The 19,096-nt window shown below is 38.7% G+C and overlaps 1 protein-coding gene across 3 annotated transcripts in view; it reads right to left on the reverse strand.

The window, feature by feature from the left end:
* The window catches only part of PPP1R3A (protein phosphatase 1 regulatory subunit 3A), a 107,455-nt gene that overhangs the window by 19,883 nt on the left and 68,476 nt on the right, over positions 1-19,096 (reverse strand). The window contains exons 4-5 of one of the 3 annotated variants that reach the window (XM_034431016.2): positions 13,466-13,928; positions 9,926-11,989 (exon numbers count right to left, since the gene is read on the reverse strand). The exons of 1 other annotated variant lie outside the window; for it this stretch is intronic. In XM_034431016.2, coding sequence (XP_034286907.1) covers positions 11,196-11,989; positions 13,466-13,928 — 1,257 coding nt within the window. In that variant the 3' untranslated portion in view covers positions 9,926-11,195. Of the gene's footprint in view, positions 1-9,925; positions 13,929-19,096 lie in introns of those variants that run through there. One more of the 3 variants, XM_034431014.2, reaches the window with a different exon arrangement.

Below are 19,096 nucleotides of genomic sequence, written 5' to 3' on the forward strand. Positions count from 1 at the left end.
GATAATGATAACACAAAGTCGGCGTTGGGATCTATCACAACCCAACGCCATTTAAATAGTGGTGCCTCATGAGCCAGCCAATCCCCTCTACTTCCGGGTTTACAGCCTCGCACCTGTGCAGACCATTTTGCCACCCGGACGCTTGAAGGCAATACGACCCGAACAGCCCCTAGTCCGGCCGTGGGGTGACTGTCCGCCTACCGAGCCGCTAGCAGCCCCCTCCACAGTGAATGTGCTGTTCATGCCCCCTCCCCCTTGCAGGCCGCAACTGTAGCTTTCAGAGTGTGTCTGGCTTTGCTTGGTGAGCTCGTTGCCTTGAAGTTTTCCCCGGTGTGGCGAGCGGGGAACGGCTCGACATCCTCAGTCTTACCAGCTCATCTGCAATCTCCCTTCCCACCAATCTCCTCCAGCCTCACAATCGCTGCCAATTCCTTCCAGGATCCTTCTTATCCGACGCAGCCAGCACAATCTGATTAAACACACTCCAAGCGTGTTCAGGGGAGAGTGGGTATGAATGATAATAGGCACCAACTTCACCGAATTCTTCTTGCTTCCTGTCTTTTGTTGCCTATCACAGCTTTGAGTCTGCCATTTAAGGCAGACGCGCCACGTTAGTTTGACAGTGGCTGTCGGTCCTGCAGAGAGTGCTTGCTCCTCACTGCTCTGCCTGCCGACACCCCGCTATCGTCCGCGGAGCTCTCCGAGCTCCCACGCCTCGAAGGGACCCCAAAACACTACAAAAAAGCAGCGCTGAAAGCAGCGATCGCTGTCACAGCGCCATATCGCTGGGATTCACCAACCGGAAGTCCGCTGAAGCCCCTTTATCATCCGGTTAAGAGAGTGAGCCCCTCTTAGGGTCAGCGGTAGCCACAAAATGCAAACTTTCTAATAGCGTCCGTGTGTGTGGAAGGTTCAGGCAAGCTGGAAACAATAGCCGGCCGCCCCCTTTTGCGCTCCGACATCCGTTCAAAGAGAGGCTTTCAAATTTTTGTGTGTGTATGCGTACGTGTGTGAATTGCTGTGATTATGCTTTGATTTTATTTTTTTTTCCCCAATCAGGCTTTACAGCTATGCGTCTCTATTGATGTGTAGGAGTGGGGGGAAAAAAAGAGATGTCTGGGCGCATTTGGCTGCAGGAGGAGACCTGGGTGGAAGGTGGCTTTTTCTGCAGCATCCCCCTCCCCTTTTTGGATCGCCCTGCAAGGGGGAGGCTCTGCCTTTGCAGAAATGGGGTGGGTGGTTTGTACGGAGGATTGGCAGGGGGGGAATGTGTGGCCCTCCAGGATGAAGAGCAGGGCAAGAGAAGGCTCCGAGGTTCACCTGGGCAGTCAAGCCAGAGGAAAACTCAAAGCGGTGGGGGCTTCAGAAAGGCAGAATGTGCTTTTGTGCAGCTCCTGGCTTCTGTGACATTCTGTGAAAGACAGAATGTGCTTCTGTGTCAGAATGTGGAGCTCCTGGATCTAACAGTGAGTGACATGAGTAATGTCAAACTAGCCATGCCCACCCAGTCACATGACCACCAAGCCATGCCCACAGAACCGATAGCAAAAGAATTTAGATTTCACCCCTGCACTAGGGCCATGCTGAAGACCGTTTATTATTGGTTAAGAATAATCGAGATGGAGGAAGGGAGGTTACCAAAGCTAGCACTAATGGATCAGATTATCTCAAGTAATAAAAATAATTAGTTATCAATACTTCTGAAGCAGGTATCTAGCTCTGGTATTCCTTTAAATTGGCAGCAGTACGATCATAGACAGATCCGAAATTGGATTGCACAGAGATTTAAGGACATAAGTGCACAATTGGATATTGCACAGGTGACAGCAGTAAATGTTTGCCCCTGGTTATCGGCCAATAAACAAAATTTTAAAATAGAAAAATATTTAACTGTGCCTTTGTTTCCCGTCATAAGGAGATTTTTTACCAAACTGAGATTAGACCAACTTCAAACAAACATGCTTTGAGGTAGGTATAAGGGTATCCCTGCAAGTGAAAGAGTCTGTTTATGTGGGAAGGGGGAAGTTGAAACAATGCCCCATGTAATTTTTGACTGCCCCCTGTATTCAGATTTGAGGGAACATCAGCTGGGCAGGATCTTTTACACCAGGACCCCTAAGTCTAAAAAGCACTTCTTGCAACATTGTTTGTTAGGTTCTAACTTGCAGCTGGTGAAATGGATTGCCAAATTTGCTGTAAAATTGATGGAAAAAAGGACAAAGTTGGTGCAGCAGAATGTGGTAGATTGTAGGAAAGAGCATTTGATTTAATAATGTAATTCTAATAGTTTTAAGACTGATTGGGTAGATGCAGGGGTGACATTGTAATATAATTTTAATCATATTTAATTTGTATCTCAAATTATTGTATTCTATTCTGATTTCATTCTAGATCGTATTTTACTCTAATTTCATTTTAAATGAAATATAAAATGAACACATTTTAAACCGTGTTTTATTCCTATTCCAATTTCATTTTAAATTGTTTCTACCAAACTTTTGTAATAATTGTTTCTGGAGCTCTGCATTTTGAAATGGCCCAAGGGCTAATCAATAAATAAAGATTAAGATTATTTTTAGTATGTAAACTGCCCAAAGGTGTTTGGAGCTGGATGATCTCTAAACAAATATAAATGAATAAATAGTCCTCCTTTAGACATGGAAGCCATTTGGGTGACTTTCTACATATTCAATGTCTTTATTTAAACTTTCAGTATTTTTATTCCTGTTACCAATATTACACAATAAGAGTTTGATGCCTTTTTTGCCAACGTGCTTTCATTGGTTGGATTGATCAAATGATTACTGATCACATGCACTTAAATTAGCAATCATTTCAGTCATAAAACATGCAAAAACACTAAACTGGGTTCAGATGCCATAATGAGCTGGGATACAAATAATTATTTGTTTAGAAATGGTGAATGAGAAACCATAGTGTCTTGTGAAAAGGCTTTCTTTTTTCCTAAGTCTTTAGTCCCTTTCAGATATTTTTTTCTCTTTAAGTCACTTAGAAAAATGGCTATGGATACCCCCAAACAGCAGTGTCAAATGAACTCAAAGTCTTCTCTTATTATTATTATATCAGCACTGCTGATTCCAGAAAACACTACAAGTAACTAATCAGGAAATGGCTTACATGGTTTTTAAAAAATGTTATTATTAAAAACACTGTACATATTTGGGGGGGGTCTTTATTGATTACTTTCTGTATGTACAGCCTTCCTGAGCACCGTATTCCATAAGATCTTAGTTATGAGTACAAAGTAACCATGCCAGATTACTGATTTGTTAGGCAGATATCAAGGAGCTAAATAATTATCAAAAGAAGACTATATTTGAATAGTGGGTATGTATACAAAATACTATGTATGAATGGGTTGAGCTTTGATCAGGGAGACACAGACTCTGTCCCCACTTGACTACACCACATGCTAGTTCCATTTGAAGCTATTTTTTCTCCATATAATGTATCCTATAGACAAAGATCATTTTATATAAATCCAAGCAAGCATGTTAATGGCACTATGGTGTTACATAGCATATTGTACAAAAATGACAGCAAAAGGCAGAGTTGCATATTTCCCTAAGCCTTTTTTATATGTATATACATCAGTGGTTGGTTGCTACCGGTTCGCCCCGGATCGGGCGAACCGGTAGCGGCGGTGGCAGGAGGCTCAACCCACCTGCCCGGACATTTCTGCCCATGCACAGAAGCATCATGCGGCAAGCCCAGGTGTGTCCACAAGCAAACTGGTAGCAACAGGTTTTGAAACCCGCCCCTGATATACATATTTTTAATCTCCATAATATAGAAGAGCTGCAGGCTGTGTCTGAGAATTGGTTTTGAGAGAAGTAGGATTGCTCCTGTTTGTTCTAAACTGGTATTTCTCAATTTTGGCAACTTTAAGATATGACAACTTCAACTCTTTCTCAGAATTCCTCAATCAGCTGTATTTTCTGAGGAATTATGAGAGATGAAGTCCTTATATCATAAAGTTGCTAATGCTAATAAACACTATTCAAGACAAAAAAGCACTTCTTGTCATTTAAAGATAGCTCTTGAAATGCTTCTCTCTTGCTGTTTAAATAAATCATGTCACAGATACAAATAACAGTAATCTATAATATTTTAAATTATTATTTCTTTTTCATTTGATGTTCATTTATTGCCTTTGTGTTTAACACTAAAATTTTGCTGTGGTTGTTAGTTTTAAATACAGTTTTGCTTCTAACATGTTTAGGGTAAACAGCTAAAGGAGCCTTGGTAGTACAGTGGTTTAATGCACCCTGTTATTAACACAGCTGCCTGCAATTTCTGCAGGTTCGAATCTTACCAGGCTCAAGGTTGACTCAGCCTTCCATCCTTTCTAAGGTAGGTTAAATGAGGACCCAGTTTGTGGGGGCAATAAGATGACTTTGTATAAATATATAAAAAGTATGAAGGCTATTGCTTAACGCATTGTAAGCCGCCCTGAGTCTCCGGAGAAGGGCGGCATATAAATTAAAAAAAAAAAAAAAGTTGTTTAATGAGCATTCATAACTAGAAAGCCAGCAATTGCTGTTAATTTTATTAAATACTGAACACATCGCTTTTTTGACTTCTGTTAAAATATATTTCTTGATATTCACAGTTGTATTTCAATAATATACTTTCTTTAAGAATTGGCTGAAATTTAATTCAATAACTTGTAACTTCTTAAGCCTAATGAGGCTGGGGTTTCTTGTATGTCCTTAAGACAAGAGAAAAAATTATAAAAATTTATGGTCTAAAAGTTGCACATATGAAGATTTCCTATGAATACAATGTCTCACAAATTAAGAATAAGATGGGGGGAGGTTTAATGGAATGTGGCTTCTTTGAAATAGATGAAAATATTAAGGGATAATTTGAAAAAGAAAACCCAAAGTATTAGGGATTAAATTTCAAAATAGAAAACTATCATATAAATTTAGCTGATTGGAATGTAGAAAATGAAGCATGCATTGATAATAAGAGGAAGAAGTAAGCTCTGAAGCCATCCACTTTACCCTATAAGCCTCTGTTATGTTTTGCAACAGTCTTATACAGCATTCTGTGCTTGCTTGTGTGTTTGCATCCCTTATGCCTTGACATACAGCTGCAGGTGGTCATTCAACCATATCAGCTAGTCTGAAAGGTCATGGCAGCATTTGCTAGTGTTGAATTTCTTGCACTTTTAAGCCTTATGATCCTCAATAATTCTAAACTAAATGTACCATTTTGTCTGAACACTTATTTTCTATAGCAGCGTGCACATTGTCAAATTAGTAACACAGCCTGTTGTTATTCTTGGGCTTTACAAGGCATTTCAACATTTGATTTAAGCAAAGGTCAAAGTTTCAGGACAGAAATGGCGAGATAGTTTTCAGCTATCACATGAAAGAAAGAAAGTATAGCCTTCCCTAAATTTGGCTTTTAGACATGCTGTCATGCTAGTCACTCTTGCAGTCTCAGTGCTCCTTGTAGAACATTAGATGCACTCTTCTCTCCTTCAGCTTTTGATCTATATCCAAATGACTCTTTAGATTTTGTATTTTTAACTTTTAAATGTCTATTACTTCCCCCTAGATTTCAAAATGATAGACAATTTCAGAAAAAAATTAAAATATATTATTGCAAAATCTATTATTACATATTCTATTTCTAAATATTGCAAGTACAAATTTTTTAAAAATCTGTGGATGCAGATCAGGCTGCACAATTCCTAGATCTTACTTCTACATCTATTTTCCCCTCATTTGTGATGTTATTTGGGAGGGGGGAGTGGACCTGGCAGGTATTACGGAGACCTGGTTGGGCCATGAGGGGGGGGGGTCCCCTCGTGGAGATGTGCCCATCAGGCTTCCGTGCATTTCATCAGCTGAGAGCTCAGGGCAGGGGCAGGGGGGTGGCGGTCATTCTAAGAGAAGGTCTTGATCCGAGGGAGACCACTGTACCTCAGATAGCCGGATGTGAGTCCCTTCTTGTGAAGTGGGGTCGTGGGGTGCAGATGGGTTTGTTGATCACGTACCTGGCTCCCTGCCACGTGGCAACGACCCTGCCCGAACTCCTCAATGTTATAGCCGAGGTGACGGCTGATACTCCCAGACTTGTGGTCATGGGGGATTTCAACCTGCCATCCATCAGTGAAACATCTGAGGTAGCTCGGGAGTTCATGGCTTCCATGACGGCCATGGACCTGACCCAAGTAATTCACAGCCCTACTCACATGGGGACACACACTCTGGACTTAGTTTTTATCTCTGGTCAGTGGTTGAGTGGCCTTGATATAGGGGATATAGATATTGAACCCTTGTCATGGTCTGACCACTTGCTCCTTCGACTTGACTTTCTGACTGCCACACCCCGTCGCAGGGAGGCAGAGCTGACCAGGTGGTTCTGCCCCAGGCGCCTGATGGATCCTGATAGGTTCCAGATGGAGCTTGGGCCATTTCCTGAGACTCTAGCTCATGACTCGGCCGATGACCTGGTGGCCGCCTGGGATAGTGCAGCTGCCGGGGCTTTGGACTGGGTCATGCCTTTGCGGCCTCTGACCCGGCACCGAACTCACTTAGCTCCTTGGTTCTCCGAGGAGCTGAGAGAGATGAAGTGCCAGAAAAGACGCCTAGAGAGCGGTTGGAGGGCCAGTCGTTCCGAATCTGACTTGACACTGGTAAGGTCTCATATTAAGACCTATCTAGTGGCGATAAAAGCAGTGAAATCTAGCTATTTTGCCGCTCTTATCGCGTCATCAGATAACCGCCCAGCCGCCCTGTTCAGGGTGACCCGCTCCCTTCTCCATCTGGGAGCGTGGGAGGACCCCTTGCAGGGCCGAGCTGAGGATTTTGTACAGTATCTGTATGATAAAATAACTCAGATTTGTGAAGACTTGGCCGCTGACTGGGTTAGTTCAGACGAGATGACTGAGGCAGGCCTTGAGAGTGTTATCTGGGAGGAGTTCGATCCTGTGGCTCCCGAGGACGTGGACAGGATCTTGGGACGGCTGAACGCGACCACATGTTTATTGGACCCATGTCCCTCCTGGTTGGTGCTGGCTTCCCAGGAGGTTACACGAGGCTCACTCCAGGGGATTATCAATGCTTCTTTGAGTGAGGGTGTCCTGCCGGTTGCCTTGAAAGAGGCGGTGGTGAGGCCTCTCCTCAAGAAGCCATCCCTGGATCCGGCTGTTTTGGCTAACTATCGTCCAGTCTCCAACCTTCGCTTTATTGCGAAGGTTGTTGAGAGTGTGGTGGCGCGACAGCTTCCCCAGTACCTGGATGAAGCTGTCTATTTGGACCCATTCCAGTCCGGCTTCAGACCTGGGTACAGCATGGAAACGGCATTGGTCGCCTTGGTGGATGATCTCTGGAGGGCTCGGGATAGGGGTTATTCCTCTATCCTGGTCCTGTTAGACCTCTCAGCGGCTTTTGTTACCATCGACCATGGTATCATGTTGTGCCGGCTGGAGGGACTGGGAGTGGGGGGCACCGTCTTGCGGTGGTTCTCCTCCTATCTCTCTGACTGGTCGCAATCCATGTTGACAGGGGGGCAGCGGTCGACCCCAAGGCGCCTTGTTTGTGAGGTGCCACAAGAGTCAGTCCTCTCGCCCCTCCTGTTCAACATTTATGTGAAGCCCCTGGGTGAGATCATCCGTGGTTTTGGGGTGGAGTTCCATCAGTACACTGATGATACTCAGATGTACATCTCCACCCCAGACCATCCCAACGATGCCTTGGAAGTGATGTCCCAGTGCCTGGAGGCCATGCGGGTCTGGATGGGGAGAAACAGGCTTCGACTCAACCCTTCCAAGACCGAGTGGCTGTGGCTGCCGGCATCCCGGTATAGCCAGCTGACGCCATTGCTGGTTATTGGGGGCGAATCATTGGCCCCCACGGAAAGGGCTCACAACTTGGGTGTCCTCCTGGACACACGGCTGTCTTTAGAAGGGCATATGACGGCCGTGGCCAGGGGGGCTTTTTATCAGGTTCACCTGATACGCCAGTTGCGTCCTTTTCTGGATCGGGACTCCCTACGCACGGTCACTCAAGCACTCGTCACCTCTCGTCTGGACTATTGTAACGCTCTCTACATGGGGCTCCCCTTGGGGTACACCCGGAGGCTCCAACTGGTGCAGAATGCGGCCGCGCGGGGGATTATGGGAGCGATGGGGCACTCCCATGTGACTCCTCTCCTGCGCGAGCTGCATTGGCTTCCGGTGGACTTCCGGGTGCACTTCAAGGTGTTGGTGATCACCTTTAAAGCGCTCCATGGCTTAGGGCCGGGGTACTTATGGGACCGCCTTCTGCCACCAATAGCCTACCACCGGCCAGTTCGCTCCCACAGAGAGGGCCTCCTCAGGGTGCCGTCGGCCAGACAATGCCGGCTGGCAACCCCCAGGAGGAGAGCCTTCTCTGTGGTGGCACCTACCCTTTGGAACAATCTACCCCCAGAGATACGAGTGATCTCCGACCTCTGGACTTTTCGTCGGGCCCTAAAAACTTATTTTTTTCAGTTAGCTGGTCTGTCTTGATTTTATGGTTGGTTTTAAAATTTGATACGGATTTTAAATTGATAAGTTTTAAATTACGGGCCAAATCTATTTAATTATTTTAATCCTATTTTTAACTGTAACTTTATGTATAAATGTTTTTATTTTGGCTGTTCACCGCCCTGAGTCCGAAAGGAGAAGGGCAGTATAGAAGTTTGAATAATAATAAATAAATAAATATTTTGTGCATGCAAGGAAGTTTTGCATAGGGATAATGATTTGATAATTTGCTTCACTTTGTTGAAAATGTCTTTCAAAGCCAAATGCCCCTGAATAAAGATATTTCAGTGTATGGGGAATATACATAATATACAGAGAACCTGACAAGTCATCTCTTGTATATCTTTTTTACACAATATAATTAAAAGTAAGTCTTTCTTCCAATCAGAAATACTGTAAGTACCTATTGACAATATTATGACATGTATTAGCACAGTATCCATTTTCTTTGGTAGAGAGAAAGGACCATTGCTGGCTATAGCTCAATTATAGATTAGCAATAAATGGGAGGTTATGTTAGGCAGTTAATGCATAATTGTTATGAGAAATATTCTAAATACTTAGTGAATAAAGACACTTTATGTGCAGTTGGACTCCAGCTAGGCAAATCCTAGGGATTTGATGGAGGCTTCATAAGTCCTGTTGTTTTTATTGTATGTAACAATATAATATGATACATAATAGTATTATAAAACAACAGAGAAATATAAGAGTTCTGTTTTAAACCCCTCTGAATTTTTTTTAGCTGCTAGGTTTGAATCTTATAAAAGATTTGATTATTCTATGGACTAATGAAGTGATTTGTGAAGCTGATGCAGACACTCTTAAAGATTGTATGTAGAAAAACTTGGGCCAATCAGAATCCATTTTGGAGTGTATTTCATGAGAGTGAAGATAACATCTATACAATATTCCATCTCTGCCTCATTGTACACTTTGCACAGTGTCTTCACATTTCTATACTGTTCTATAAGGATAAACTAAAATGATTGACTCTAAATAATTTGCATTTAGGACAATTTCCTCAATATGACATAAAGCTGCATGTTTAATAGGAGATAAGCTTCACTGTACAAACATTACAGCATTAGAAACGTTGTACTGCAGATGTTGCAGCTTATAGATTGTAGAGATGAAGGATCACAATATTATTTTCCTTCCATTTCCATTACTTTATGTCTTCAAAGACATAAAGTATAACTAGATAATTAAACATTAATTTTAAAAAAGTGAATGAGAGCTATGAAAATTCTTTATTAGTTACAGCTGGGAGGTCCAAACTGTCAGTATTGATCAAAATTAATCTTCCATAGCTGTGTAGGACACAGCACAATTGTTATATTTTATTATTTTCATTTGGGAATTGAATTATTCACATACAACCAAGACAGTCAAACTTTATTAGTATTATTCGATGTTCATCGGGTTTGCTTTTTCTATATAACATAGTCCAAATAATATGATTCAAAACAACTAACTGGAATAATGTGGAAGAAAAGAAAATCACACAATCTTCATTTATAACAATACAAACAAATGAAAACAGTGAGGCTCCAGTTTTTATTCTTTAGTGTGTATCAGTCTGTATTAATTCTGTGATAAGAATGGGAGCCTGGTTTTCTTGCTTAGCTTTATATTTTTTTTATACATACATCATAATTACTTTGCATCCTATAGATGACAGTGTGTTATTAATGTTATTCATTATATAACTCATTACTTGGAAAAAAAGCAGATCATGTAATCTGTATCAGAGTTCTTCCACCCACCCACAAATTAGAGCAGTAGATCAATGTTTCCCAACTTGGTACTTTACAGAATTTTTAGCTGGCTTTTGGTCGTATTAGCTAAGAATTTGTAAATCCAGTGTATCTGGAAGGAGCTAGATTGAGGAAGATGGACAATAAGATTTAATAGATTTAGAAAGTGAAGTACATTCCTTGTGGTTTTTATTCTCACTGATTGTACTGGTTCATGAACAAATCATTTTTTCAATGTATTAATGTATTAAGAATATGGTCAAATAACAAAATTTGAATATGAAGGAGAGCTTGGATTTAGGTCACTAATTCTTAGAAATCAAATGTCTTCATATGGCAGAATAGAAAAAAGGTGGGAGGCACATAAGTGGCATGGTTCATATAAACATACAAAACTCTTAGGCAACATGTGCTGAAGAGTAATGGGAGTGTTTCTTCTCATCCTTCCATTGTGATGTTAATTGCCAGCTGTTTAGCAAAGGAAACTTGCATTAAGAGGTCCTGTTAGCATGTTCTTCCTTTTTAAAAATTAAGTATTTAATTTATATTGCTAAATATATTTATATTTTTTAAATTCACAGAAAATGAGACTATACTACAAAATAAATATGATCAAACCAGAACAGACTGAAGCGTCACACCTTCATAAAGAGACAGCAACTAGATTTAATATAAGTTGATATGCTTCAGAACTCTTGATTCATATTCGAAACAGAATGGTCCTGTATAGAATGGCTGCATATACAGTACATATGCATTCCGTGTGCATTCTTTTTAAGCAATATTTGAAAAGAGGAAAGGAGTCTTATTTTGGTTTTAAGAGTAGACATTGTTACTCTTTGGAACATGCAGATAATAAATTCTAAATACAATGTGGAATATTCATACTATTCCTTTTTGATAGAGTTTTTGTTTCTCCTACCATCACAATATAGCCAGCACAATGAAAATAAGTAGAGTGCAAAGCAGACAATTAAATCATAATGATACAATGTTACACAAAATACAATGAACAAAAGGAAATAAAGTATCTTGTAAGCAATATGCTTTAACACAAGACACTCAGCAGGTGAATTATAAGCTTCAGTTTGCTGGCCCGAAATTCCTGTATGATCAAAAAAAGCCTGCTTATCATGTCTGACAATATTCATTTTCTTTTCAGTTATTAAACCTTCCAAATCTAAGCTTGTCTTTTCTGTTTCTTCAGTGGGTTCCCTAATTAAAATTGTGGGCCTTATTTGTTTTTCTGGACTGAACACTGTTTGATGGGAAAACTGGCCTATGTTTCCTTTTCTATTCTCACTAGGAGGAAATTCTTGCGGCTTATTGATATTTAGAATAACATGAGTTGTTTCATCTTTTGGATTGAAATTACATCCAGACTGAGTTGCAATTTCAGTTGAAGCATCTGTGGGTGGAGGTAACATCTCTTCTACTTCAGCAGTATGAGGGTCTACAAAGCCTTTGGGAAATATCACTGAGGAGTTTTTATAACAGCTTCCCACCAATTTTTCATCCAAACGACATATTTTTGGTTCAGTTGTAGGACCTATGTGAGAAAATGAATTCCAGATGCTTCCTTCTTCGACTTCTTTATTGTGTAAGCCTTGTGAAGAATGTTCTGAATGTTTCCATGGTACTTCACAATGCACACCTTGTTCAGAAACAATTTTTCCTTCTGCTGGAAAAGGATAAAATATTTCAGTTGATGGTGAATTATTTACAGAATTATGTTCTGGTTTGGCAAGCATTTCATTTGTTGCATGTGTTGACATCATTTCCACATGTACTGTTTCATATGTGGGCAAATTATTAATACCTGAAGCAGATATTCCAAATTTGGTGTCACATAATACACCCTCTCTATTGCATTGACAAAGAGGATAATGCGACCCATCATTTCTTCCTTCATGTATATCAAATACCATTTCCTTTTTCTCTGTGGGCCTGTCACTTAGTGCAGTCTCTTGGGGTAGCTTAACAATTACTGCTTTTTCACCAGCAGACATTTTTTCAGGAATACTTTCTGATGTCATTTTAATTATATAAGCAGCCATAACTGCTTCTGCCTTTCCTGTACTATCATGCTTAGTGACTGAAGTCTCCTCATACCTTAGTGCATCTTGGCAAGTAAATAGTTCATTTGTAGGACTTACTTTCAAACATCTTGTATTGTCATTAATACCCCCCATGGCTTCAACTCCTGTTAGTTCCTTGATCTGCATTCTTTTATTTGCTTCACTTTGCCTTTCTGCCAACTGGTTTTCTGAACCATTCCACCTTTGAATCATCAATTTGTCCCAGGTACTCTGATCTTTAAGAATAACCATGTCAGGTTCTATCTCATAAATATTTCTGTTTGCTGGATTATCACTCTGACTGTATTTCCTTTTTGCTAAATTGTTTCTACTACCAGACATTTCCTTTGTATTTATTAATATAGATTGCATAAAGATATTTTCATCAACTAGTGGTACAACATAGGATTGACTCTCCCAAAGCGTATTATGAATTTTCTTAGGGATTCTGATTTCTTCTTTTTTTGAGTCATGATTTGACTCATCTATAATGCAACTTTTGCTTTCTGTTTTATTTTTATATGAGTTTCCACTGTCACTTACATATGGAATTTGCTCTTCTTTTGTTTCACCTGGGACACTGGAAGTCATTACTTCTTCCCTTTGAGGTGACTTAGCTAGCCTGTTGATTTCATAATTATCACATAAGATATGTTTTCTATATCTGTTGGTAAGAGATATTTGTTTTTCTGGAGAGTCCTCTAAAATTCTCAGCATGATTTCTTTCTCCTTATCAACATTATACTCAGACTTACATTCTTCTTCTATAATGTCTTCTGAATGAGAGCTTACCAAATAATTTTCTGTGACATCAGCACTAGCTATGGCATCACTATTTAAATTTCTGTTTACACATATATTTTTTTTGCTTTCAACTTTTTCTCTTTGGGGTTCATGTCTGATGAAGTTTTCTGAATTTAATTCTGGAATTTGGAAAACTATTTCCTGCTTAAGTTGTTTCTGACCTGTCTTGATATTATTATACTTTCTTTTCAATGCATTTTCTTCTAACTTCCCTGTTTCATCATCTTCTAAGGAAATTATCTCCCTTGCTTTTTTGAAGTTATAATCAGCCTCACCTATGAATAATGTCTCTTTTGTTTTATTTCCTGGAACATTCCTAAATTCATCACTTGGGACATATGTTTGATGCATTCCACAATTGCTTGAGACAATATCTGGAATGTAGGCAGTCTGGTTTTTCTTGATTTCAGGCCAATATTCTGGTGAAGAATAGGTTGCATTTGGATTCAAACCCTCTATGGACTGTGCACTTTTTTTTAGTGAGTCAACCTCCCTGCATTTTTCTGGGAATAATAACTGCCTATCATTTCCAATGGAATATGTTTGATTATTCTGCAGTTCTTTGTCTTGTAAAGCATGTTCTGTTGAAGAGCTTCTAAGTAGAGGATGTCTAATCAAGCCAGACTCTAGTTTGTCCCCCAGTTGTTGTAGTTCATTTGGAAATCTAACTGGCTCAGTTGCATAGGAACTCCTTTCATTCGTTGAAGAACTTCTGCTTCTAGTCAAATGCTGACTTAGCTGAAACAATAGAATAAGAGTGAAAATATGTGTGAATGTGTATGTGACTAGACTATATGCCTACACTCATACACATATGCATGAAAAGGGGTTCAATTCAAGAAAGATCTTTTTTCCAATGAAACCCATTTTTAGAAAACATGCTTCCAAGCTGTTTACAAAATGAATATTGCATTTTAAGCACGTATGCACGCACAGCCACAAAGGGCAATAAACAAATATAAGAGGCAAAAAATAAAATTCCACTTTTCCTCTTTATGTCTGTCCCCATCTTAGCCTGTTTATTTATGAGTAAGTTTCAAGTATGTTTCAGAGAAATGAATCCTGAAGAGAAAATTCTGTACAAGGCAAACTAATTCATTCAGAGAGCACATTCCATTCTAGGCATGCTTTATTTTAAAGTGAGTGCAGTGACACAAAACATCAAAGCTAAAGAATGTACAGTAAAATATAGACACATTTGCACACTGACAAATACTATAAGGATTATGTTTATTTTATTCTCCCAAGACCCCTCAAACAGCAATGTTTTAGTTAGAAACTGCAGAAACTCTAAGTTAGGAAAGGCCACAAAGATGTTTCTTCACTATCACCCCAATATTAAATTACATTATTGAATAGCATTTGCTCCTTATGGCATTCTTCCCTTGCTTTCAAATGCATAGATGGATGGTTCTATACCAATCAATTAGAAGATAGAAACTGGGAAACTCCCTTATTACATTTGCTGCAGATATCCCTATTACAATGTCTCTTATTAATATGTTTTCTGCAAAGCCTCTGCAAACTATTAATAGTAAAACGTCACTCAAAGAAAAGTGAAGGAACTAATGTTTCTGCAAATTCTGTTTTAATGACCCTCTGCCAACTAGTCCTCAAATGTATCTGAGCTTTTCAGTGATGCCAACTGTCAGGATTTAATAGTGAGATGCCTGTTTCTTTCCCCGCTATCTCCCTCCTTATAACTGACATTTGCATGATTTCAATAATTATATGCAAATCTTACAATTTCCCCTTCTCACATAAGGCTGATATTACTTGTCAACTGCTGAGCTGTCGTGTGAGCCATTGGTTTCAAAGATTTGGTTGCATTTCCATTTATTATAGATCTCTATTGTTTAATTCATTATGCAGCATATAAAATGATTGGACTGAGCTTTGACCAGGTATATAGATTTTTAAAAAATCTATATACTTAAGTCTTGTATTGGAGAATGTTATAACTTTCATACCTTCTCTCTTGTTAATAAAAAATAATAATATTTCGATGCTGATTAATCAGGCAGTAAAAGCTCCTGAATGACAATTTTAAACTCTCCTAAAGTTAGAGCTAAGATAACTTTGGCCTTTTGTCTGAAGAATTGTCTTACTCTCTACCCAAAATGGCTGTGTGGTGCTAATGTTTAGCATGTCCTTTTGTGTGTTTCAGATTTTATATTTTCACTCACAAACACCATTATATTTCCTGCTTATTTACTTGTGTATATAACTTTTTTCTTCTCATAAAATGCAGGTTAACCCACTGAATAACATTTATGAAATATAAGTGGCATTGAAGTTAAAAGTAATGTTTAATATGAATAGATTTCTTCATGTGTTTTATGTCTGAAAGGTGGTATCTGTGGTCAGATGCAATTTTTGAGTTTAAAAACAATAACTTATCTTTCCCTACTATTATTCTCTTCAGAATCAAAACTTCTGGACAAGGAGCAATTTTTTAAATTAATCTATACATCAAGTGCCACATTAAAAATTATTTTATGCAATTATCTAATTATCAAATGCTTAAAAATATTCACTTGCAACATCATTGCTTTGCTCTTTCATGAGCCTACAAACAATCACTGTTGAGTAGCCATTAGTTATAGTCTATGTATGGCTCCCTAACTGTAAAACTAAAAAAAAGAAAGGGGGGGAATGCAATAATAGAAATCAGAAAAATAAGAAATAAAGTTATTCTTCTTCTATTGTTTTCAAATTGTCCCTTATTTCCTGTGATAAAAGAGAAATAAGTTGTTAAATGAAAGATAACAAAATAAAATGTTTCAAAACATCCTACATCCTAGACTTCCAGTTTGACATCATGGCAAGACAGCTGGGAAAATAGCAGGCTCTGAGGAGTCCAGTGAAAAACCCGACTGCCGAACCGCCTCCGATGGGTCTTCGGACCAGAACCGTCCTGCAGGGACAGGGTAGGAAGAGAGGTGCCTCGGATGACCAAGAAGAACAGGCAAGTTCCTCAGAGGTCAGAGGGAACTTTCTGCGAGTTGGCGGTGGGGGGCAGCAGCCATGGCGGTTGCCACGAAGCTGGGACAAACCGAACTAAGAGATGAGCAGGAGGAAAGAGTGAAAGAACGAAGCTCTTTGAAACCGGGTGAGTGACACCAACTTAGGCTTGTAACAACGCAAGAGCAATGATTGGTTCTTGTAAGACCCCTAGCCTTAAAACAGCGGCTGTGGATTAGAGGGGCATAGAAGATTTTGAAAAATAACCTCAGGAGGGAAAGACCCGCTAGGAAACTTATTTTGGGATAGATTTCATTGGAACAATTAAACATTCAGGCATGCTGAAAAGACTGGAAAAAAAATTTAAACTAGAATTGGACTTTGTAAAAAAAAAAAAAGAAAAAAGAAAAAGGTATGGATTAAACACTTTTAAAACTCAAGAGAAAAAGAGATCTAAATTGGACTGTTAAATAATTGCAACAAAATGGATACTGGCATGACTAAGGGAAAGTGTGGATTGCAGAGATACACCTTCTGCTTCAAAAAAGAAACACTGTAACTTGCTGGTTGTTTTGGAATACTCTGAAATTACAAATAATAGCCATGGGACTTTGGTGCTGGAGGCTTTTTCTTTGTCGATAGACGGCTTTGCCGGTGGACAGAAAGAAGAAATACAACATAACATTTATAACTATTACTAATTGGCGCAGCAACAAAAGAAAATGGCGCAGGAACAAAAGAAGGAACGTTGATCTACTTTGCATTGAATAAGAAGTAACAAAAAGAACTAAAATGACACATGGAGAATTAAATTTGAGAACAATTTGAAATGGAATATATGTTGACAGACAAGGAAATGAAGAAATAAAATATACACGGTTGGGAAAAAAGAATGTAAAATAGTTTGATTAAAAATGAAAATGTAATGTTTAGATGAATATTAATTATAAAAAGGAAGTGTTTATAGATGTATAAGGATGGAAAATATGACAATGTGATTAAAATAGAAAAATAAAGTAAAGATGGATAGTATTGATAATATGAATATGAGAAGAATCCAAGAAATTTTATTGATTTATATGGGGATGTGTTTGATGTAAGAATTAAGTCTCAATGTTAAATTGCAGATAAAGCTGAGAATGATAATATGATTAAATATGAACAACTAATGTATACATGGAAGGTAAAATAAAATAGGGAATTACACAGAGATAAACAGTAAAATTAAGAATATGCTTAATGAATATGCTGAAAACAGCCAAAAGATATATGAATATGTTGGGAATCAGCCAAAATAATAGATGGAGATGTTTGCTTTCTTTTTCTTTTCTTTCTTTCTTTGGGTGTGATAGGAAAATAGAGAGGAATATGCTGGGAATCAGTCAAATAATATGAATATACTGGGAAACAGCCAAAACAATAAATGATGATGCTGAGAAACAGCCAAACAATAAATGATGATGCTGGAAAACAGCCAAAAGAAGATGATTAAGAGATAAGTAGCTAAAATAAATATGACTTAAGATGGAATTGATGGTGATAATAATACGATTATGGTGGGATTAGTATTAAATGATAAGATTGTAATAATGAAATGACTCTGTGTAAAACAAAGAATGTAATGTGCGATAAGTTTAAGAAATATAGATGTAAACTAAAAGAGATTAGGATTTAAAGATTTAATGTAATGGGTCCTAGATATGGGTATATAGATAGAATTCAGGGTAATAAATGTAATTAAATATTGAATTGTGTTATTTTGAAATTAAGATTTGTGGTGACATAATAGAAAGGTAATTGTTTAGATTAAGATATTATAATTGGGGGGAAAATTTGTTTTGGTTTTTATTTTAAAAGATGTAATGATGGAGATTTGGGAAAGAGCTTGATAAAGAGGGTGAAGCAATTGTACCTATTCATGACCGGATCAAAGCTTCATTCTTAAAAGATGTATTTTATGTTTATGTTTCAAAAAATAATAATATTTTTTTTTAAAAAAAAACAAAAACAAACATCCTACATCCTTTAATCATACCAAATATATAATTAAAACTTTGATAGTAACATAGTATTAGCAAATTATGTAGTATGCTTATCACCACTGTTGAAGTAGAGAAAGATCTTCCTCTTGTGGAATATATAATAATATTGTCTAACCAAAGCGAACAAAGTTTTGGTGACCACAGATTAGTCATTTTAAAAATTATTTTGGATGTTTGAGTAGACAATACATTAATCTGTCATCAAAGTAGACAGGGTCATGGGGACTTCCAGTTTGGCATTGCGGCGAGACAGTCGGGGAATTAGCGGGCTCTGATGAGCTCCGCGAAAACCCCAGCTGACGAACTGCTGCAGATGGGACCAGAATCATCCTGTAGGCCTGGGGCCGTTGATCTTGCTCTTGCAATCTGGTGAGATCCAGCCATGAATGGTGTGAATGAGTTTTAATGTTTTTAATTTTTAAATTTTTAAATGTTTTTTATAATGATTTTAAATGCATTGTGAGCCACCCTGAGTCATCGGAGAGGGGTGGCATACAAATTGAATTAATAAATAAGAAAAACAGGTACCTTGGATGACCGAGAGGAACAGGCAAGTTCCTCAGAGATCAGAGGAAGCTCTCTGAGAGTCGGCGGTGGGAGATGGCAGCCATGGTGGCTGCCACGAAGCTGGGACAATCGGATCAAGTATATAGCTGGAGAGAGGAGAGGAGAGTCTTTTTGAAGCCGGGTGAGTGACAGCCAACCCAGGCTTGAAATAACAACAAGAGAAACATCTTACAATTATAAGACCCCTAATGAGGTAATAGCGGCTAAGGAGCATGGGGGCAAAGAAGATTTTGAAATGCAACTTTAAAGAGACAAAAACCCAGTAGAAAATTGATTTCTGAATAAACTATTTGGGAATTTTAAACAATTAGATATGGTCAAAGGATTGGAAAG

Source organism: Pantherophis guttatus, chromosome 7, assembly GCF_059756535.1.
Source record: "Pantherophis guttatus breed Tessera chromosome 7, ASM5975653v1, whole genome shotgun sequence".
NCBI classification, from domain to species: Eukaryota; Metazoa; Chordata; class Lepidosauria; order Squamata; family Colubridae; genus Pantherophis; species Pantherophis guttatus.